The following is a 23,946-nucleotide window of genomic DNA, read 5'->3' on the forward strand; positions in this document are numbered from 1 at the left end:
AATACTGTATTGGAAACATTGTTGAATTAAAAAAAAGCACTTAACTTGTGATGATGGACTGATACTCATTTTCTCCATTTACAAGAGACAGACATATGGTATGGTAATGTAATTCTTTGAAAGCAAAGTCACAAAACAGTCAGAAAACTAGCTCAGTATTAATTTTATATTAAGTATCATTCACCTTGGGCTTCCCTGGTGGCTCAGCTAGTAAAGAATCCACCTGCAAATGTGGGAGACCTGGGTTTGATCCCTGGGTTAGAAAGATTCCCTTGGAGAAGGGATCAGCTGCTCACTCCAGTATTCTGGCCTAGAGAATTCCATGGAGTGTTTAGTCCGTGTGGTTGCAAAGAGTCAGATATGACTGAGTGACTTTCACTCACCTCATGTCTATTTCAGGATAGACTGTCTACTTCAGTACAGATCTTGCACATGATGTTCAACACGAATACGTAGTTAATGATGATGACCCAAAAGCATCTCATACAGTTCTAGCTCTACAGTTACTAGATTGTCACATGAAAACACATATACACAATAGGTAAGTTTATTAATGTGTGCATGTTGATTATTTACTGTATGCATGATGATGATTATTATTAAGTAGAAGTGAATCATCATAACAGTCTTCATCCTTGTCATCTTCATGTTGAGTAGGGTGAGGAGGAGAGGTTGGTGTTGCTGTCTCAGGGGTGGCAGAGGTGGGAGAGATGGAGAACAGGAAAGGGGAGACAAGAGAGGCAGGCATACTTGGTGTAACTTTACAGAAATACATTGTCATTTCTGACTGCCATTTTTGCTTTTTCATTTTTCTAAAAACGTGTTTATATGATACCAACCTGTCTTTCATTGTTTGGTTTAGTTTCAGTACCCATGTCATAGAAGGTTCCATGTTGTAAAAGAAGTCCTTTGTTGTTCAGTCACTAATTCATGTTCAACTCTTTGCTACCCCATGGACTGCAGCACGCCAGGCCTCCCTGTCCCTCACAGAAGTCAAAAGCAGTCTTAAAACCAGCGTCAATTTGTGTTCTGGCACTGCTTCTTCTATGTCATCTTCCTCATCATCTGAAACTGGTTTGGAAATACTCATCTCCATCAAGTCATCTTCTATTAATTCCTCTAGTGTGCTGTTTATCAGTCTTGAATTTCTCCAAGATCTATATCTTGAAACCCTTCACCGCCCCCCCCCCATCTTTTTTTTGCCCCATATCTGTAATCTCTTTCATAATTTCCTTGATTGACTCAGTCATAAATTCTGTGAAGTCATGGATAACATCTGGACATAGTTTTCTCTAGCAGGATTTATTATTTCAGATTTGATGGCTTGGACATCTTTTCCTAATGATGGCATTTTTCAATGCTGTAATCCTTCCGGGCTTTTATGATGTTGTCTCTATCAGGGCTGTCTTCATAGCATTAACCACCCTTTCTATAGAGTACCGTGTGTGGTGTTGTTCAGTCACCTAGTCGTGTCTGACTCTTTGCTACCCTATGGATTACAGCCTGCCAGCCCTCTCTGTCTGTCACCATCTCTCAGAGTTTGCCCAAGTTCATGTCCATTGCATTGGTCATGACATCCAACCATCTAATCCTCTGATTCCCTCTTTTCTTTCTCCCCTCAATCTGTCCAGCATCAGGGACTTTTCTAACGAGTCAGCTGTTCGCGTCAGGTGATCAAAATACTGGAGCTTCAGCTTCAGTGTTAGTCCTTCCAATGAGTATTCAGGGTTGATTTCTTTTAAGATTGACTGATTTGATCTCTTTGCTTTCCAAGGGACTCTCTGGAGTCTTCTCCAGCATCACAGTTCAAAGGCATCAGTTCTTGGCGTTCTGCCTTCTTTATGGTCCAGCTCTCACAACCATACATGACCACTGGAAAGACCATAGCCTTGACTATATGGACCTTTGTCGGCAGAGTGATGTCTCTGCTTTCAAACACACTGTCTAGGTTTGTCATAGCTTTCCTGCTAAGAAGCAATTGTCATCTGATTTCATGGCTGCAGTCACCAGCCTCACTGATTTTTCCCAAAAGAGGAAATCTCTCACTACTTCCGTCTTTTCCCCTTCTATTTGCCATGACATAATGGGGCCTGATGCCATGATTGTAGCTTTTTAAATATTTAGTTTTAAGCAGACTTTTCCACTCTCCTCCTTCACCCTCAGCAGGAAGTTCTTTAGTTTCTGTTTGCTTTCTGCCATTTGAGTGTATCATTTGCATATCTGAAGTTGATGTTTCTCCTGCCAATCTTTATTCCAGCTTGTAACTCATCCAGCCTGGCATTTCTCATGATGTGCTCAGCATATAGATTAAATAAACAGGGTGACAACAGACAGTCCTGTCATACTCCTTTCTCAGTCGTGAGCCACTCAGTTGTTCCATACAGGGTTCTAACTGTTGCTTCTTGACCCACATACAGATTTTCCAGGAAACAGGTAAGATGGTCTGGTATTCCCATCTCTTTAAGAGCTTTCACATTTTGTTATGATCCACACGGTCAAAAACTTTAGTGTAGTTGACGAAACCAGATGTTTTTCTGGAATTACCTTGCTTTCTCTATGATCCAGCAAATGTTGGCAATTTGATCTCTGGTTCCTCTGCCTTTTCTAAATATTTCTAAATAAATTCTAAAAACATTCCAGCTTGAATATCTGGAAGTTCTTGGTTCACATTAATGCTGAAGCCTAGAATGCAAGATTTTCAACATGACCTTACTAGCATGGGAGATAAGTGTAAGTGTCTGATGGTTAGAACATTCTTTAGTACTACCCTTCTTGGGAATTGGGATGAGGATTGACCTTTTCCTGTGGCCATTGCTGGGTCTTCCAGATTTGCTGACATATTGAGTGCAACATTTTGATAGCATCATCTTTCAGGATTTTGAATAGCTCTACTGGTGTTGGAGAAGACTCTTGAGAGTCCCTTGGACTGCAAGGAGATCCAACCAGTCCATCCTAAAGGAGATCAGTCCTGGGTGTTCATTGGAAGGACTGATGCTGAAGCTGAAACTCCAGTACTTTGGCCACCTCATGTGAAGAGTTGACCCTGATGCTGGGAGGGATTGGGGGCAGGAGGAGAAGGGGACGACAGAGGATGAAATGGCTGGATGGCATCACCGACTTGATGGACATGATTTTGAGTGAACTCCGGGAGTTGGTGATGGACAGGGAGGCCTGGCATGCTGTGATTCATGGGGTCGCAAAGAGTCGGACATGACTGAGTGACTGAACTGAACTGAACTGAACTGGAATTCCATCGCATCCACTAGCTTTATTGACAGCAGTGCTTCCTAAGGTCCACTTGACTTCACACTCCAAGATGTCTGGCTCTGGGTGACTGACCACACCATTGTGGTTATCTGGATCGTTAAGATCTTTCTTGTACAGTTCTATGTATTTTTCCCATTTCTTCTTGATCTTTTCTACTTCTATATCTCTACTGTTTCTGTCTTGTATTGTACCCATCTTTGGGTGGGATGTTCCCTTGCTATTTCCAGTTTCCCCTTCTGTTGTTTTCCTCTATTTTTATGCACTGTTCATTGAAGAAGGCCTTCTTTTCTCCCCTTGCTGTTCTATGGAACTCTGTGTTTAGTTGGGTGTACATTTCCTTTTCTCCCTTGCTTTTCACTTTTCTTCATTCTTCAACTATTTGTAAAGCCTCCTTGGATAACCACTTTTCCTTCTTACTTTTCTTTTTCATTGGGTGATTTGTTCGCTGCCTCCTGTAAAATATTACCAACCTTTGTCCATAGTTCCTCAGGCACACTGTTTACTAGCTCTCACCCCTTGAATCTGTTCATCACCTCCACTGCATATTATAGGGGATTTGATTTAAGTCGTACCTGGCTAGCTTAGTGGTTTCACCACTTTTTTTTAGTTTAAGACTGAATTTTGCTATGAGAAACTGATTATCTGAGCCACAGTTAGCTCCAGGTCTTGTTTTTGTTGACTGTGTACAGCTGTTCCATCTTTGGCTACAAAGAATTTAATCAGTTTGATTTCGCTATTGACCATTTGGTGATGTCCATGTATAAAGTCATCTCTTGTGTTGTTGAAAAAGGGTGTTTGCTATGAACAGTACATTCTCTTGGCAAAATTCAGTTAACCTTTGCCCTGCTTCATTTTTTACTCCAAGGCCAAACTGGCCTGTTACTCCAGGTATCTCTTGACTTCCTACTTTTGCATTTCAATCCCCAGTGATGATTATAACATCTTTTTTAAGCGTTAGTTCTAGGAGGTCTTCTAGGTCTTCATAGAACTGATCAACTTCAGCTTCTTTGGCGTTGGTAGTAGAGGCATAGGCCTGAATTGCTGTGAGGTTGAATGGTTTGCCTTGGGAATGAACCGAGATCATTCTGTCATTTTTTGAGGTTGCACCAAGTACTGCATTTTGGACTCTTGTTGACTTTGAGGGCTACTCCATTTCTTCTGTGGGAATCTTGCCCATAGTAGTAGATATAATGGTCATCTGAATTAAATTCGCCTGTTTCTGTCCATTTTAATTCACTGATTCCTAAGATGTTGATGTTTATTCTTACCATTTCCTGCTTGGCCACTTGCAGTTTACCTTGATTTATAGACCTAACATTCTAGGTTCCTATGCAATACTGCTCTTTGCAGCATCAGATTTTACTTCCATCACCAGACATAACCAGACACAGCTGAGCATCATTTCCACTTTGGCCCAGCTGCTTCATTCTTTCTGGGGCTTTAGTAGCATATTGGACATCTTCTGACCCAGAGGACTCATCTTTTGGAGTCATATCTTTTTGTCTTTTTTATACAGTTCATGAGGTTCTCACAGCAAGTATACTGGGGTGGTTTGCCATTCCCTCCTCCAGTGGATCACATATTTTCGGAACTTTCCACTATGACCCCTCCATCTTTGGTGGCTTTACATGGCATGGCTCATAGCTTCATTGAGTTATGCAAGCCCCTTCACCACAACAAGGCAGTGATTCATGAAGGGAATCTTATGACTGCCTGATCTAGAGCCTGAATTAGAGATGTTGTGTTTGGGGCAGGTAGACCATTTCAGTGTCTTTAGTGTTAAACATTTCTTTTTCTTTGGGATGGTCTTGGTCCCTATTTCCTATACAATGTCACAATGGACATATACAATGTCATATACAATGGAGGAGAGGAAACCTCCATCCATGGCTGTCTGAGGAGGCCTTACAAATAGCTGTAAAAAGAAGAAAAGCAAAAAGCAAAGGAAAAAAGGAAAGATATACCCATTTGAATGCAGAGTTCCAAAGAATAGCAAGGAGAGATGAGAAAGCCTTCCTCAGTGATCAGTGCAAAGAAATAGAGGAAAACAATAGAATGGGAAAGACTAGAGATCTCTTGAAGAAAATGAGAGATACCAAGGGGACATTTCATGCAAAGATGGGCTCGATAAAGGACAGAAATGGTATGGACCTAACAGAAGCAGAAGATATTAAGAAGAGGCGGCAAGAATACACAGAGGACTGTACAAAAAAGATCTTCACGATCCAGATAATCACTATGGTGTGATCACTCACCTAGAGCCAGACATCGTGGAATGTGAAGTCAAGTGGACCTTAGGAAGCATCACTAAGAACAAAGCTAGTGGAGATGATGGAATTCCAGTTGCGCTATTTCAAATCCTGAAAGATGATGCTGTGAAAGTGTTGCACTCAATATGCCGGCAAATTTGGAAAACTCAGCAGTGGCCACAGGACTGGAAAAGGACAGTTTTCATTCCAATCCCTAAGAAAGGCAATGCCAAAGATGCTCAAACTACCGCACAACTGTACTCATCTCACAAGCTAGCAAAGTAATGCTCAAAATTCTCCAAGCCAGGCTTCAGCAATACGTGAACCGTGAACTTCCAGATGTTCAAGCTGGTTTTAGAAAAGGCAGAGGAACCAGAGATCAAATTGCCCACATCCACTGGATCATGGAAAAAGCAAGAGAGTTCCAGAAAAACATCTATTTCTGCTTTATTGACTATGCCAAAGCCTTTGACTGTGTGGATCACAATAAACAGTGGAAACTTCTGAAAGAGATGGGAATACCAGACCACCTGACCTGCCTCTTGAGAAACCTGTATGCAGGTCAGGAAGTAACAGTTAGAACTGGACATGGAACAACAGACTGGTTCCAAATAGGAAAAGGAGTACATCAAGGCTGTATATTGTCACCCTGCTTATTGAACTTATACGCAGAGTACATCATGAGAAACGCTGGGCTGGAAGAAGCACCAGCTGGAATCAAGATTGCCGGGAGAAATATCAAGAACCTCAGATATGCAGAGGACACCACCCTTATGGCAGAAAATGAAGAGGAACTAAAAGGCCTCTTGATGAAAGTGAAAGAGGAGAGTGAAAAAGTTGGCTTAAAGCTCAGTTCAGTTCAGTTTAGTTACTCAGTTGTGTCTGACTCTTTGCGACCCCATGAAGCGCAGCACGCTAGGCCTCCCTGTCCATCACCAACTGCCGGAGTCTACGCAAACCCACGGCCATTAGGTCGGTGATACCATTCAACCATCTCCATCCTCTGTCATCTCCTTCTCCTCCTGCCCTAAATCTTTCCCAGCATCAGGGTCTTTTCAGATGAGTCAGCTCTTCGCATCAGGTGGCCAAAGTATTGGAGTTTCAGTTTCAACATCAGTCCTTCCAATGAACACCAAGGATTGATCTCATTTAGGATGGACTGGTTGGATCTCCTTGCAGTCCAAGGGACTCTCAAGAGTCTTCTCCAACACCACAGTTCAAAAGCATCAATTCTTTGGCACTCAGCTTTCTTTATAGTCCTACTCTCACATCCATACATGACTACTGGAAAAGCCATAGCTTTGACTAGGTGGACCGTTGGCAAAGTAATGTCTCTGCTTTTGAATATGCTATCTAGGTTGGTCATAACTTTCCTTCCAAGGAGTAAGCATCTTTTAATTTCATGGCTGCAGTCACCATCTGCAGTGATTTTTGAGCCCCCAAAAATAAAGTCTCTCACTGTTTCCACTTTTTCCCCATCTATTTGCTGTGAAGTGATGGGACCTGATGCCATGATCTTAATTTTCTGAATGTTGAGCTTTAAGCTAACTTTTTCACTCTCTTCTTTCACCTTCATCAAGAGGCCTTTTAGTTCCTCTTCATTTTCTGCCATAAGGGTGGTGTCCTCTGCATATCTGAGGTTCTTGATATTTCTCCCGGCAATCTTGATTCCAGCTGGTGCTTCTTCCAGCCCAGCGTTTCTCATGATGTACTCTGCGTATAAGTTCAATAAGCAGGGTGACAGTATACAGCCTTGATGTACTCCTTTTCCTATTTGGAACCCGTCTGTTGTTCCATGTCCAGTTCTAACTGTTACTTCCTGACCTGCATACAGGTTTCTCAAGAGGCAGGTCAGGTGGTCTGGTATTCCCATCTCTTTCAGAAGTTTCCACAGTTTATTGTGATCCACACAGTCAAAGGCTTTGGCATAGTCAATAAAGCAGAAATAGATGTTTTTCTGGAACTCTCTTGCTTTTTCCATGATCCAGTGGATGTGGGCAATTTGATCTCTGGTTCCTCTGCCTTTTCTAAAACCAGCTTGAACATCTGGAAGTTCACGGTTCACGTATTGCTGAAGCCTGGCTTGGAGAATTTTGAGCATTACTTTGCTAGCGTGTGAGATGAGTACAGTTGTGTGGTAGTTTGAGCATCTTTGGCATTGCCTTTCTTAGGGATTGGAATGAAAACTGTCCTTTTCCAGTCCTGTGGCCACTGCTGAGTTTTCCAAATTTGCCGGCATATCGAGTGCAACACTTTCACAGCATCATCTTTCAGGATTTGAAATAGCGCAACTGGAATTCCATCATCTCCACTAGCTTTGTTCTTAGTGATGCTTCCTAAGGTCCACTTGACTTCACATTCCACGATATCTGGCTCTAGGTGAGTGATCACACCATAGTGATTATCTGGATCGTGAAGATCTTTTTTGTACAGTCCTCTATGTATTCTTGCCACCTCTTCTTAATATCTTCTGCTTCTGTTAGGTCCATACCATTTCTGTCCTTTATCGAGCCCATCTTTGCATGAAATGTCCCCTTGGTATCTCTCATTTTCTTCAAGAGATCTCTAGTCTTTCCCATTCTATTGTTTTCCTCTATTTCTTTGCACTGATCACTGAGGAAGGCTTTCTCATCTCTCCTTGCTATTCTTTGGAACTCTGCATTCAAATGGGTATATCTTTCCTTTCGCTTCTCTTATTTTCACAGCTATTTGTAAGGCCTCTTCAGATAGCCATTTTGCTTTTTTGCATTTCTTTTTCTTAGGGATGGTCTTGATCCCTGTCTCCTGTACAGTGTCACCAACCTCCATCCATAGTTCATCAGGCACCCTGTCTATCAGATCTAGTCCCTTAAATCTATTTTTCACTTCCACTGTGTAGTCATAAGGGATTTGATTTATGTCATACCTGAGTGATCTAGTGGTTTTCCCCACTTTCTTCAGTTTAAGTCTGAATTTGGCTATAAGGAGTTCATGATCTGAGCCAGCTCCCAGTCTTGTTTTTGCTGACTGTATAGAGCTTCTCCATCTTTGGCTGCAAAGAATATAATGAGTCTGATTTTGGTTCTGACCATCTGGTGATGTCCCTGTGTAGATTCTTCTCTTGTGTTGTTGGAAGAGGATATTTGCTATGACCAATGCGTTCTTGGCAGAACTCAATTAGGCTTAGCCCTGCTTCATTTTGTACTCCAACGCCAAATTGCCTGTTACTCCAGGTGTTTCTTGATTTCCTACTTTTGCATTCCAGTCCTCCATAATGAAAAGAACATCTTTTTTGGGTATTCATTCTAGAAGGTCTTGTAGGTCTTTATAGAACCATTGAGCTTCAGCTTCTTCAGCGTTACAGGTCAGGGCCTAGACTTGGATTACCATGAAATTGAATGGGTTGCCTTGGGAATGAACAGAGATCATTCTGTCGTTTTTGAGATTGCATCCAAGTACTGCATTTTGGACTCTTTTGTTGATTATGATGGCTACTCCATTTCTTCTGAGGGATTCCTGCCCACAGTGGTAGATAAAATGCTCATCAGAGTTAAATTCACCCATTCCAGTCAGTCTTAGTTCGCTGATTCCTGGAATGTTGATGTTCAGTCTTGCCATGTACTGTTTGACCACTTCCAATTTGCCTTGATTCATGGACCTAACATTCCAGGTTCCTAAGCAGTATTGCTCTGTACAGCATCGAACCTTGCTTCTATCACCAGTCCCATCCACAACTGGGTGTTGTTTTTGCTTTGGCTCCATCCCTGTATTCTTTCTGGAGTTATTTCTCCACTGATCTCCAGGAGCATAATGGGCACCTACCAACCTGGGGAGTTCATCTTTCAGTGTCCTATCTTTTTGCCTTTCTTAGTGTTCATGGGGTTCTCAAGGCAAGAGTACTGAATGTGGTTTGCCATTCCCTTCTCCAGTGGACCACACTGTCTCAGACCTGCGCACATTCAGAAGACTAAGATCATGGCTTTGTGTCCCATCACTTCATGGCAAATAGATGGGGAAACAGTGGAAACAGTGACAGACTTTTTTGTAGGGGGGCTCCAAAATCACTGAAGATGGTTACTGCAGGATTGAAATTAAAAGACGCTTACACCTTGGGAGGAAAGTTATGACCAACCTAGATAGCATATTAAAAAGCAGAGACATTACTTTACCAACAAAGGTCCACCTAGTCAAGGCTATGGTTTTTCCAGTAGTCATGTACGGATGTGAGAGTTGGAGTATATGAAAGCTGAGCCCTGAAGAATAGATGCTTTTGAACTGTGGTGTTGGAGAAGACTCTTGAGAGTCCCTTGGACTGCAAGGAGATCCAACCAGTCCATCCTAAAGGAGATCAGTCGTGGGTGTTCTTTGGAAGAACTGATGTTGAAGCTGAAACTCCAGTCCTTTGGCCACCTAATATGAAGAACTGACTCACTGGAAAAGACCCTGATGCTGGGAAAGTTGAAGGTGGGAGGAGAAGGGGACGACAGAAGATGAGATGGTTGGGTGGCATCACCTACTCAATGGACATGAGTTTGAGTAAATTCCAGGAGTCGGTGATGGTCAGGGAGGCCTGGCGTGCTGCAGTCTGTGGAATCGCAAAGAGCTGGACACAACTGATCCACTGAACTGAACTGAGTATTAAACATATGGGGTTCTGGGTGGCCAGGGGCAGCTTGTTCAATGACAAGACAACTTTAAAAGGCAGTCACTTACTTGGCAAGGCATTTCCTGACTTTAAGGACAAAGCATCTATGGACCCAATCCAGAAAACCTATTCTTGTTGTTTAGGCCTTCTCGTTGTACAACCAAGGGACTGTCAGCTCAGGGGTTTGCAGCTTTATAGATAAGAGCAGAACTGATCATAAAATCCAACTTCATTTGCACAGAGCAATAAAGTTAGTCTGTCCCTTCCTGCCTTAAACCCTATATGCTTGCTTCTCTTCCTTATGAATAAATGTCATTTAGGTATTTTTTCCTGAATGAGGCATTTTAGTCTGCATTAAAAACCTGTTCAGGCAGATATCCTTTCTCCTCAATGATTTTCTTTTTTTTAAACTGAATTATAGTTGATTACAATGTTGTGCTAATTTCTGCTGTACAACAAAGTGGCTTAAAATAATTTAAAAGTGATTTTAAAAATATATATACATTTTAAAAATATTCTTTTCCATTATGGTTTATCCTAGGAGATTGGATATATTTGTAGTTTCCTGTGCTGTATAACAGAACGTTGTTTATCCATTCTAAATGCAATAGTTTCTATCTAGTAACCCCAGCCTCCCAGTCCATGCCTCACCTGCCCCCTCCTCCTTAGCAACAAGTCTGTTCTCTGTGTCTGTGCGTCTGTTTCTGTTTTGTAGATCACTTCATTTGGGCCATATCTTAGTCCTCAGTGATTTTCTTAAAGGCATCTGGAAACTTATCTGCTGCCTCTCAGTTGTCAGAAGTTGCTTTTCTTGTTAGCAACATTTGCATTTTTTAAAGCCAAACCTCATTTTAAAATTATCAAACCATTCTTTGCTGGCATTAAAACTCTCCAGCTTGAGATCCTTCGCCTTTCTTTTGCTTTAAGAAGTCATACAGTGACTTGGCTTTTTTCTCTAATCATGTTAGAGTCTATAGGTGTGGCTTTCTTAGAGTAATGCCGCACCCACCTAAAAGCTGCCTTTTCAGTATAAGATAAAAAAGGTATATCGCCAAAAGTGCAAAGTTTTCATACCTGCTCTTGTAGCTGCAGCCATGGCATCACTGATTTCTTTTTCTTTTATAGGGGTCCCTACACTAGATTCATTTATCTTGAAATGGCAGGCAGTCACAGCTATAGACCTGAAGCTATGGTGCCTATCAAACAGTTCAACTTTTTCTTGTTATGTCATGATTTTTCTTTGCTTCTAGAGAGCACTTCCAACATCAGTAATGGTACTTTATATGGGTCCTGTGGTGTTATTCAGGGTTTACAGTATTGCACTAAGCACAGTGAAAAAGTGAGAATTGAGAGAGAGAGAGAGAGATTGATCAATCACTTTTTGCTGCAGTATGAAACTTACTGGAAAGATGAATTGCTCATGTGGAGATGACTAGCATCAGGCCCATTTTAAGCAGATGCTTATAACATTTGAGCTCACTTGAGCAATGCAACAGGAGGTGGATACAAAATTATTACAGTCATACACTATGATTACAGTTAATCTTATGGAGTTATAACACTGCATCTATATGTTTACATTTCATTGGAATGTGAGGCCATGTACAGTCTTTATGTGCGTGCTGCTGCTAAGTCGCCTCAGTCATGTCCGACTCTGTGCGACCCCATAGACGGCAGCCCACCAGGCTCCCCCGTCCCAGGGATTCTCCAGGCAAGAACACTGGAGTGGGTTGCCATTTCCTTCTCCAGTGCATGAAAGTGAAAAGTGAAAGTGAAGTCGCTCAGTCGTGTCCGACTCTTTGCGACCCCATGGACTGCAGCCTACCAGGCTCCTCCGTCCATGGGATTTTCCAGGCAAGAGTACTGGAGGGGGGTGCCATCGCCTTCTCCACTCTATGTGCATAAGTTTTGATAAATTTTAATTTTTAATGATAGATTTATGTATATTTTACAGTGGTAAATGATAAAATGGACTAGAACCTACATCTGTTTTATGCATTCTTGACATACCTAACTTAATTTTTTTTTTTTTACTGTTTCTAGGCTATGCAATTTGTGAAGTTTTTCAAATTGTCACAAATCTCCAAAAAATTATCCAAAGTATTTATTGAAAAAAATTATGTAGAAGTGGACCCATGCAGTTCAAACACATACCCATGTTGTTCCAGAGCCAACTGTATATATAATATATACACACATACATCTGTCTGCTATATACCATATTTTTTTAATCTGTTTATCCACTGATGGACATTAAGGTTATTTCCGTGTCTTGGCTGTTATATAAGACTATTGATTTTCAAGGCCACCAGGGGTTGGAGGAGTGGAGTGTGGAATTAGGGCAAGTTTAAATGTCACAAAACTTGCTGTTCTTACTGAGATGCAGATGATTTTATATAGATCAAATGCTTCTTAGGTAAATTGTAAGCCTTTGGTTAATTTCTAGTTATGAAAAAATTTGATCTTGATATTTTTTTTCCAGTGTTCTTTTTTTAATTTTTAAAGTTTATTTATATCTATGGCTGTGCTGGGTCTTTGCTGTTCCACGCGGGCTCTCTCTAGTTTTGGGGAGCAGAGGCTGGTGGCTTCTCTCGTGCAGCATGGGCTCTAGGCACACAGGCTTCAGGAGTTGAGACCCGTGGGCTCTGGAGTGTTGGCTCAGCAGTTGTGGCGCCTGAGCTTAGTTGCTCTGCAGCATGTGGGATCTTCCCAGACTAGGGACGGAACCCATTCTCCTGCACTGGCAGGCAGATTCTTATCCACTGTACCACCAAGGAAGTCCTTGCCAGTGTTCTGTAGCTGTAATGGAGGAAAGAATTTTTGGTGGTCCTTACTCTGCCTTTCTGGAACTATTTATGTTCTCTGAAGATATTCTGAAGTTTTCTTCTCTTTGTATATATTCCTCTCAGGGAATGTTTTTTGTCCTCCCCGTTTGATTTAGAACTCACCTTTTATGTTGGGGAATTTTTAAAATATCACGTTTTCTTGTGTTTAAGAGTGAGGGACTAAAAAACTTATTGGAAGCTTTTAGTATTAGCTCTTTCAACCTTGATCTTTGCTGTAGGATTATCTGGTGGATATTTGAAACAGATAAAACCCTCCTACCTTCCCCAACTAACTTACAAAGATGAAGGAAGCAGAAAACTAGATTGAGTCATCGTCAAAATCCCAGGCTTATATTGCTCCATGAATGAACAGAAAGAAACATTCAGGGAGCAAATAATTTCAGTCTTCTTTAAACTCTACCAGAGAATAAGAAAGATAAGTATGTTATCTTGATAACATACCAAACTAATAATCCTGACACTAAACTGACAAGGATACAAGAAAAGATAATTATAGTCAATCTCATGAATATAGGTGCAAAAATATTATATAAAATTAGCCAACTGAATATAGCAAAATAGAAAAAAGATATAATATAAAAAGCCTTTATATAAGAAATGCCAAGTGAGTCTAACATTAGGAAACTAATCAAGGTAGTTTTAATTAATGTAATCTGTTAGCTTAATTCTGTAATATAAGTTTCTGTGAATAGAATTCCTAAAAACTATACTGAGGAAAACTTTTTTTTTTTTTCCAGAAAAAACTATGTAGGTATGTTTATATCTACATCCAATAATGTATAGTAATTATCACATAATATTAGTGATGACAACTTCTACATTAAAACTGTGATTTTTAGGTCAGAATTTCATCTACATCTTGAAAGACTTTTATTTGAAAGCTGTCTATTAAGTGATATTTAATATAAGTCAAGCATCATAAAGTAAAAGTCCTAACTGATCAGCAGTTCATTTTCGGTTCTTTTTTATAGGATTAAATTCAAACTCACATGGACTGATGGGCATCCATTAGTGTAGTATTTGGAATGATTGTATTCTCTCTATATTACTTATCAATAGAATGGGAATCACAAGTCATCTGATAAATAAATCCTGTGAGCCTTACTGAGTATTTTAATGGCTTTTATTTGATTTAATAGTGCTTGAAATAACTGCCATCCACTATGAGATAAGTTTTCCTGGTTATAGACTTTTTTTATTTCAAGTTACTTGTATTACTTTGTAATTAGCTTTGTAAATTGCTCTTTATTCTTTTTAATGTATACACAGTAATCTAAGTAGATGGTTGAAAGTTGGAGATTATGTATCTGTAAATGAAGAAGGCATGTAATTTAACAGTGGATTTGAATTAATACTACTGATTGCTTGAATGAGAAGGTCCTATCATATAGAATAATAATGGTGTCTGATACTTGTGTATGCTTAATGGTCTTAAACATGCTTTCGTATATGAAGGTACTCTTATGATATAATCGGATTACATAACACTATTCATCAAACCATTTGTTTCTGAATCCATAGAGTCATGATAAAAACTGTGAGTACTTCTGTTGGTTGTAGACAGTGTTGGCATACTCCTGCTATGGTACCCAGCTTTGTTCTTATCTATGATAGCTTAAAGATTGAAAATGTATAAGTAGATGAACTTCTGTATATTAAGGAATTTCCATTAAGGAAATTATTAAGAAAATAATTCTTAAGAGTTCATATGAATATGAATTATAAATTATAAATGAGGGAATGTGAAGAGAAGAAATTTAAATTTTGTTCTTCACTCTTTGATTGTGGACTATGCTGCCAGGTCCTTTCCAAACTTAGAATCTTTTATAGAGAATTATATTTGGTGCTTGCAACATTCTCACTCAGACTCTGATGACAACTTTTGAGTGGCTAGGAATACGTGGAAACATGTATATTTGTGTGTAATATATGTGTGTATGTTCCCAAATAAGATGATGCTGGTGAGGGAAAAATGGTAAACAGGACTTTGTCAAAGACCTTAAGTGAGAATGATGAGTCTAGATTAGTTACTGTGGAAATATCTTTGATATGTGTGTTAACTTTACATTTGAATGTCTATAAAATTAAACTGAATTTCTGAGTTTAGTTGGAAAAGAAGATTGAGAGATTTAAATAGAACTGCTTGATGCTATTTTCTTTCAGTGGTACAGCAAAGATTTAAAATCTTGAAAACTGAAGAGAAAATGAAATACAGCCATCTAGTGGCTGCAACTTTAAAAGCTCTAAGCATAGAAAGTATGAACTCACATAAAAATCTCTCAAGGGCCATTATTATGTATTCAAGCTAATCATTCCTTATCACACAAAGGAGAAACATACATTTATTTTACTAAATATTTAAATAAAATTTTAATGAGACGGGAAAACCTTTATATGACAGTTGAACTTTATGTAAATATTCTCAGAGGTCAGTTGAACTAGCAAACACAGTAAGCTATATACATTTTCAGTTGTAACATGTATTAATTATAAAACTCCAGTAGTGCTTTTAAAATACATGTATATTCTGAAACATCACTGAATAATATCTAGACCTCTCTTGCTTATATAAATGAACCTATTATGATGGTTGAAGTACAGGTTTAGTTGCTCATTAAATTTTAGTCATTGTTGGCTTATAAAATTTAATGATGCAGAACTGAACTATTTTCTAGGAGCAAGATAATGCTGTACAAAATATGCACAAGAAAGTGGAAAAATTAGAAGCTGAACACATGGAGTGCTCTGACCTTTTACGGCGACAAACAAGTGAACTTGAATTTAGTACTCAACGAGAGGAACGTCTTAGAAAAGAGTTTGAGGTATATTTTTTCATTTTTTTATAGCATATATATGTTGTCCAGTAGGTAATTTAAGGTCAGAGAAAGTTTTTCTCTGCAATAAAACAATATTTTGACATTTATTTATATTGAATATTGGCTTCCTTAAAAACTTTTGTATCTGAGTACATTTTATTTTGCTCCTAATTAAAAAATACTCATTTAAAACAATTAATTGTCCAGAAAAATTTGGTAAGTTTGAAGGTAACTGTTAGCATTACAGGGTTGGGGAAACAACGCAGGAAAATATTTTGTATATCTAATATTAAATTCTAATTTTGAGTGTTTGAATCCTGTGTAGCTGCTTAGTTCTGTGAAATTCTTTTCAAGTTAGACTTTAGATGGGAGAGAAGCATTAATTTAAGAATAAAAAAACGTGATTTTTATGGGTAAATGATACTGATAACCCCTTTAATCTTTAGAGATATCTAACTTATTTTTTAATTTTAAAAAAGGATTTTCTTTTTCTTTGTGGGAAATTATTTCAAAAATAAAGCACTCAAACATAATTTATAATTCTTATAAGGTAAATAAACATTTATAAAGAGTATTTAATGATAAAATGCTGAAGGTGCTCTTGTTAAACTCACTTCTATCATTTAACATTGTGCCAAGAATTTTAGCCAAAAATATATAAAAGTAAGAACAACGATAAGAATTTTAATTTTTGGAAAGAAAGATGTATGATTCCTATTATTTTTAGATAATATGGTAATAACCCTAAATGGTCAAGAAAATCAACTTTGAAATTATTGACGCCAGTAAGAACATTCAATAAGAAGGTCAAAAAGAAAATAATATATAATAATTATGTTTACATCTTACATACCAACAATAATTAGAGAATAAGATACTAAAAATGTTTTTGTTACCACAATGACAAAATAGAAATAGAGCTAACAACAAGTACATTAAAAATTATGAATTGTAACTGAGAGTCTTAAGAGAAAATGGTGAAACATTTTGGAAACACTTAACAGTGTACAGATATGAATCCTCCCTAAATTATATTATGGATTAAAGCAGTTTCAATAAAAAATTCAGTGGAGGGCTTCCCTGTTGTCTTAGTAGTGAGGAATCTGCCTACCAGTGCAGGAGACACAGGAATAGAAAGTATAAAGGCCACGAGATGTGAATGTGCTTGAAAAGTATGAGAAACAGCAAGTAGGCTGTTGTGGTTGAAATGTATTGAACAAGAGAAGAGATTAGTAGGGTATATTGAATGGTAGGTAGATGTTATAGAGTCTTGAGGTCTTTTGGAATTTTGTAAGAACTTTGGCTTTCTTTCTGAGATATAAAGATATTGGGCAGTTTTGAGGAGAGGAGTGACGTGTCCCCTCTGATTTGTCTGTATACTCTTTGGAAGACAGATTATAAGAGGCCACTTAGGAAACTATTAAAATAATTTGAGATTGTGGTATTTTAGACCAGAGTAGAGGGAGAAGGCAATGGCAACCTACTCCAGTACTCTTGCTTGGAGAATCCCATGGACGGAGGAGCCTGGTGGGCTGCAGTCCATGGGGTCGCTAAGAGTTGGACACGCCTGAGCGACTTCACTTTTACTTTTCACTTTCATGCGTTGGAGAAGGAAATGGCAACCTGCTCCAGTGTTCTTGCCTGGAGAATCCCAGGGACGGGGGAGCCTGGTGGGCACAGAGTCGAACATGACTGGAGCAGCTTAGCAGCAGCAGCAGCAGCAGTAGTAGATGAGGTGGTCAGATTTTCTATGTGTTTTTAGAAGATAGAACCAGTAGGGTTTGCAGACTCATTGGACCTGGCTTGTGAGAGAAAAAGAAAGGGAATAAAGGATAATGCCAAAGATTTTGGCTTGAGCCTTTGGGGAATGATGCTGCTGTTTACTCAGTGGGGGCAAGAACGCAAGTGAAGTAAATTTGAGAAAGGCAAGGAGTTTAGTTTTAGATAACGTTAAAATTGGCATGCGCATTAGACATCCATTTGGAGATGCTGAGTAGCACGCAAATACAAGTATTGGTCTTGGGGAAACCTTACTGTAGAGCGAGGAGATGTGCTGAATCTTTCATTGGCAACTGGGGAAGTATTACAGTCTATAGGTGTTTTCTCTTTGTTTCTTGAGTTCTACAAGGAGTGATCTGCCAGTTTCCTCTTTGGTGGTTATTAAATGGAAGAAGGAAATGGAGGAAAAATCTGTGTATCATTCTCTTCAGTGTACAGAATTTCCCCTGGTTTTCTTGTGTACCAGCTCTCCTACTCCTGATCTGCCCACCTCGTGTCTCTCCATGCCCAACCTGGGTTCAGACTGACAGTTTCCAGGTAATAAACGTCCAGTTTGTGAGTTTGTGTAGTGGTTAGAGAAGTGTAGTTGTAGGGCTAGTCAAGGTGGGGAGGTGGATGCCTGGAGGTTAAATTTTTCATACTGATGATATTAAAAACTTTATTGAGATAATTTGCATGCTACAAATTCACCCATTTATAGTGTACAATTCAGTGGGTTTTTGTATATTCACAGAGCTGTACAACTATCACAACAGTTTATTTGAGTGTGTTTTCATCACGTCAGTAAGAAACTCCACAGCCAAGAGCTAGCACTCTCCTCTTCCCTATCCTCTCACCCTAAAAAGACATTAATCTACTTCTGTTTCTATATATTTGTCTGTTCTCATTCTCCTCTTCTCCCAACCTCTCATCCTAAAAAGACGTTAGTCACCTTCTGGTTCTATAGCCTGTTCTGGACATTTCATATTAATAGAATCATATGATACGTGGTCTTCTGTAAGTTTTTTCACTTAGCATGATGTTTTTAGGATCCGTCCATGTTGTATTACGTATCAGCACTTTATTCCTATTACGATATATATATGAGATCACGCTTTGTGTGTCCTTTCACCAGGAGATAGACACTCATGTTGTTTTCACTTTTGGACTATTCTGGATAATGCCTCTGTGGACATTTGTGTGCAGTGCTTTGTGTGGACGTGTCTTTGGTCTCACCTTGGAGTGGAACTGCTGGGTGACATGATAACGCTGTTTTTAACTTTTTGGGAAACTGTCAGACTGTTTTACACAGTGATAGTACTGTTTTTCATTTCCACCAGCAATGTATGAGGGTTCCAGTGTCTTCAGATGCTCACCAACACTTGTTATTATCAGTATTTCCAACTGTAACCACTTTAGTGGATGTATAATGGTATCTTGTGGTTTTGCTTTGCATTTCTCTGATCACTAACGATGTTGAATATCATTTCATGTGCTTATTGGTCATTTGTTTATCATTGGGGAAATATCTATTCTGGTCCATTATACATTTAAAAACAAAAAATTTGGGGACCAGCGCCAACTTTCAGCTGGTAGTAGATGCTCCCCTCTCGCACTTGCAGGTAAGCCCCCCTGTTTTCAGTCCAGACAGCAGAGCTCTTTCGTGCCCTGGGGCAGCGACAGGGAAACCGAAGAAAAAGAATGGCCAGCTGTGGCAGAGGTGCAGGGGGAGCGCTGTCTGGGCGCCGAGCTCCCCTCTCACCCACAAAACAAACTTTTTCACCCGTTCCTCGCAGAGGAGCGCCGAGTCCTGGTGCGCTGGAGCCAAGGGTCGGACCCATTATACATTGTAATGAGTTATTTATGCTCTGTGATTGTAAGATGTTAGTAATAAGGAAAATGGGGTATGGGTTCCTTATTATTAATGCCAAATATGAACTTGGCAAAGATAAATTACTTATACTCTTATCATATGTGGTCTTATTTTATATAAGGCTAAAGGAAAAAAATTGAAAGTGAGATTATATTTTAAGTAATATTTTTAGCTTGTTTTTTGTGCTGAAAATTGTTTTCGAGGCAGAAGACTCAGAAAGTATAATCATATTTTATATAATCATTTTTAATATGTGTTTGTAGATAGCCTATTAGAAAAGAATTAGAACAGGGTTAAAGTTCTAAATATACTTAGAATTAAAAAAATCATTTAGAAGTCACTTTAGGATGCTATAAAAGTCTGTGGTCATCACTAAAAACATTTTAATTGCCTCTAGGTATGACGAAGTGCTAGGTAACAGTGATTTTTGTGGGTAAGAGTCTTGATAAGTCAATTTTGACTCAATTGAGGAAATGTCTAATGCCAACCTTTAGGATTTGTTTTTGGATAACTCAGAATTGATTTTTTTCTTGTAAAATGCTTACTTGCCCCAATGTCTTATTTTTAAACTGATTAATGTTGTAAATATAAAACTGTTTTAGGCTAGTTTTACAGTGAGATTTTTCTTAGCTACTCTGTGGATACTTTTGATAATCCCAGGTCTCTGCTTTTGGAGAATTTGAAGCTTTGAGGGTGTCCAAAGAGTCTCTATTTTTATTCTATTTTTAATAATTTTCTAAATGGACTTTGCCAACAAAGGTCCATATAGTCAAAGCTATGGTTTTTCCAGTAGTCATTTATGGATGAGAGAGTCAGACCATAAAGAAGGCTGAGTGCTGAAGATTGACACTTTTGAACTGTAGGGCTGGAGAAGACTTGAGAGTCCCTTGGACAGCAAGGAGATCAAACCAGTCAGTCCTAAAGAAAATCAACCCTGAATGTTCTTTGGAAGGACTGAAGCTCCAAAACTTTAGACAAGTGATTCAAAGAGCCAGCTTATTGGAAAAGACCCTGATGCCAGGAAAAATTGAGGACAGGAGGAGAAAGGGTGACAGAGGATGAGGTGGTTGAGTGGCATCATTGACTCAATGGGCATGCGTTTGAGTAAACTCCGGGAGATAGTGAAGGACAGGGAAGCCTGGCATACTGCAGTCTGTGGCTCACAAAGAGTCAGACATGACTGAGTGACTGAACAACGAAGTACACAAGTATAGTCCTTTCACTTATCTGTAATTCTTCATGTTTAGATACCTTACAGATTTTTGCTTTATATTTAAGTGAATGTATTTTATATTGGCTGTTTGACAAGATGATGATATAATGAAGGAGAAGTTAAATTTCTAGAGAGCAGTTTATGCTAGTTTTACATTCTATTACGACTGTGCGAGTGAGCACACATGCATGGAGTCATTAAGAACTAGTAATTCTAGGTACAACACAGAGATCAAATTGCCAACATCCACTGGATCATCGAAAAAATGAGAGAGTTCCAGAAAAACATCTACTTTTGCTTTATGACTACACCAAAGCCTTTGACTGTGTGGATCATAACAAACTGTGGAAAATTCTTAAAGAGATGGGAATCAGACCACCTGACCTACCTCCTGAGAAATCTGTATGCAGGTCAAGAAGCAACAGTTAGAACTGGACATGGAACAACAGACTGGTTCCAAATAGGAAAAGGAGTCCGTCAAGGCTGTATATTGTCACCCTGCTTATTTAACTTATATGCAGAGTACATCATGTGAAATGCCAAGCTGGATGAAGCACAAGCTGCAATCAAGATTGCTGGGAGAAACATCAGTAACCTCAGATATGCAGATGACATCACCCTTATGGCAGAAAGTGAAGAAGAACTAAAGAGCCTCTTGATGAAAGTGAAAGAGGAGAGTGAAAAAGCTGGCTTAAAACTCAACATTCAGAAAATTAAGATCATGGTATCTGGTCCCATTACTTCATGGCAAATTGATGGGGAAACAATGGAAACAGTGAGAGACTTTATTTTTTTGGGCTCCAAAATCACTGCAGATGGTAACTGCAGCCATGAAATTAAAAGACAGTTGCTCCTTGGAAGAAAAGCTATGACCAACCTAGACAGCATATTAAAAAGCAGAGATGTTACTTTGCCAACAAAGGTCCATCTAGTCAAAGCTGTGGTTTTTCCGGTAATCACGTATGGATGTGAGAGTTGGATTCTAAAAAAATCTGAGCGCCAAAGAATTGATGCTTTTGAACTGTGGTGTTGGAGAAGACTCTTGAGAGTCCCTTGGACTGCAAGGAGATCAAACCAGTCAATCCTAAAGGAAATCAGTCCTGAATATTTATTGGAAGGACTGATGCTGAAGCTGAAACTCCAGTACTTTGGCCACCTGATGCGAAGAACCGACTCATTGAAGAAGACCCTGATGCTGGGAAAGATTGAAGGCGAGAGGAGAAGGGGATGGCAGAGGATGAGATGGTTGGATGGCATCAATGACTCAATGGGCATGAGTTTGAGCAAGCTCTGGGAGTTGGCGATGGACAGGGAAGCCTGGTGTGCTGCAGTCCATGGAGTTGCAAAGAGTTGGACATGACTGAGTGACTGAACTGAACTGAACTGAATCAGTGTTATTTTTAAAAAAGGATTAATATAAAATCAAATAATAGTAAAGAGCAAAATTGTTGAAATTTTAATTTAACAGAGCACATTATTTAATGTCAGTAATAGCAAAGTAAATTAACTAAGATAATAGACATTTACCTAATAAATGATTTAAATTTTAATGAAGCTTTAACAGTTACATTTCATGAAAAGGTGATTTTTTTTATGTGCCTGGGCTAAAGAAGTTTATATATATGTGGCTTAATCTTCTTAACATGGATCAATGGTTTCTTAGATTAAAAAAAAAAACAAAACAAACTCCCAATCCAATTTTCTGAATGTGGTGCTGGGTACCAGAGAACCAAGGGAAAAGTGAACTGGAAAAAGAAATATCCGTAGCTTTTATAAATCTCTTTACAACTAGGGGAGGTTTTTTTTTTTTTTTATCATGGGAAATAAGCTTAAGTCAATAAGAAAAGAGAAAAGAGAAGATGCAAACCTAGTTTTGAGAGAACTGAAGAATCTCATGAAGATTATAGAGGAGAGAGAGCAGTGTTTGCAAATAAATTCTGAGTTGCTCCTGTCAGTCGTATTCTATATTATGGTAAAATAAAGAAGGGTAGAGTGTAGCTTTTTCCTTTATACGTACACTATACTCAAGTGAAAAAGGAAAAGAAAGTGGGTCTCACCTTTCATATTGTCCATGAAAAGAACCTTATATGAATCATCTTTTTAAAGGCATCATGTGTTTGTAGAAATGATTTTTAAACACTTATTTGTGTTGATTACCAACTATAAATGATAAGTAATGAAATCACCTGGGTTATATACTATTGTGCTTATATGTAGTATACATTTTTGTATCTATGTTCATAATGGATTTTAAAACCGGAAATTTTAAAGTAAAGATGATTTTAAAGATGCTAAATTAATTACCCTGCCGATCAGAATTTGTGGCTCTTATTCTGTTCCTTAGAGATTTTGACTTTTTAAGATATCTTTTTTGATAACATAAAATACTTTGAGATCTTCAGTTTAAGGACTCCAAGTATAGTAACTAGTCTTGATTTCCCCCACACAGGTAGTATTATAGTTAATTGTTAACGCACATATAATATGCTATTTACAACCACTAAAATATAATATATATACTTACCTTTAAAGTAACCATTTTAGAATTAATCAACCCATTGGAATCATCTTGAAGATGGATTATTACTATATTGGTTACGTCTAGAAGTATTCATTAATGGAAAATATCAGGTGATAAAATCTGAAAAAAAGTTAAATAAACAACCACTTTCTATTTACACAGCTATTGACATTCTGGGGTAAACTTTGTACAGCTGTTTTTTGGAATCAGAACTGTATAGCACACTACTGGAAAATCTCTGATTAGCAGGTACTTGTGTGATATTTCCTCCCTTATTTTTCTTGATGTCCATTTTAATAGACTGCATGTCATATATGAAGGTTTTTCTGCTTGACTGATCCCTTTAAGTTCATATATAATCCTCAAGACTGGGTATACTTGAGGAGGCAAGAATGTATAATAATAGTAGGAACTGTTTTTGCCCAGTCTCTCAGCAAATTCATTGTATGCATGTTTTCATAACTTTTGTGAAACTTTGGAGCGGACCTGTAGAATCCATGGGAGCAGATGTGATGTGGAGAACAAATGTGGACTGGATGTGTTTGGTTAGTTCTGCTGCTGAACTGGAATTGGCTCAGGTCCTGTGTTATGATAGAATAACGTTTTCTGTGTATGTTACCTTCTTCAAAGAATGAACACTCACTTTTCTTAAGTGGAGCAGATTATCTAATTGGGTTTATTGTGATTAATGAGATATAAATCATAAAATTTAAAAAAAAATTGGGTACAATGAACAGTAGAATTTACTGGAGTAAAAATCTCTTGGCAGTATATTGAAG

At 38.6% G+C, this 23,946-nt stretch overlaps 1 protein-coding gene across 1 annotated transcript in view; it reads left to right on the top strand.

Moving 5' to 3' along the window:
• Positions 1–23,946, top strand: part of CCDC171 (coiled-coil domain containing 171) — a 338,272-nt gene that overhangs the window by 34,289 nt on the left and 280,037 nt on the right. Inside the window, 1 exon segment of the mRNA XM_070375929.1 lies at positions 15,662–15,808. Coding sequence (XP_070232030.1) covers positions 15,662–15,808 — 147 coding nt within the window.

This window comes from Bos mutus, chromosome 8 (assembly GCF_027580195.1).
Source record: "Bos mutus isolate GX-2022 chromosome 8, NWIPB_WYAK_1.1, whole genome shotgun sequence".
NCBI classification, from domain to species: domain Eukaryota; kingdom Metazoa; phylum Chordata; class Mammalia; order Artiodactyla; family Bovidae; genus Bos; species Bos mutus.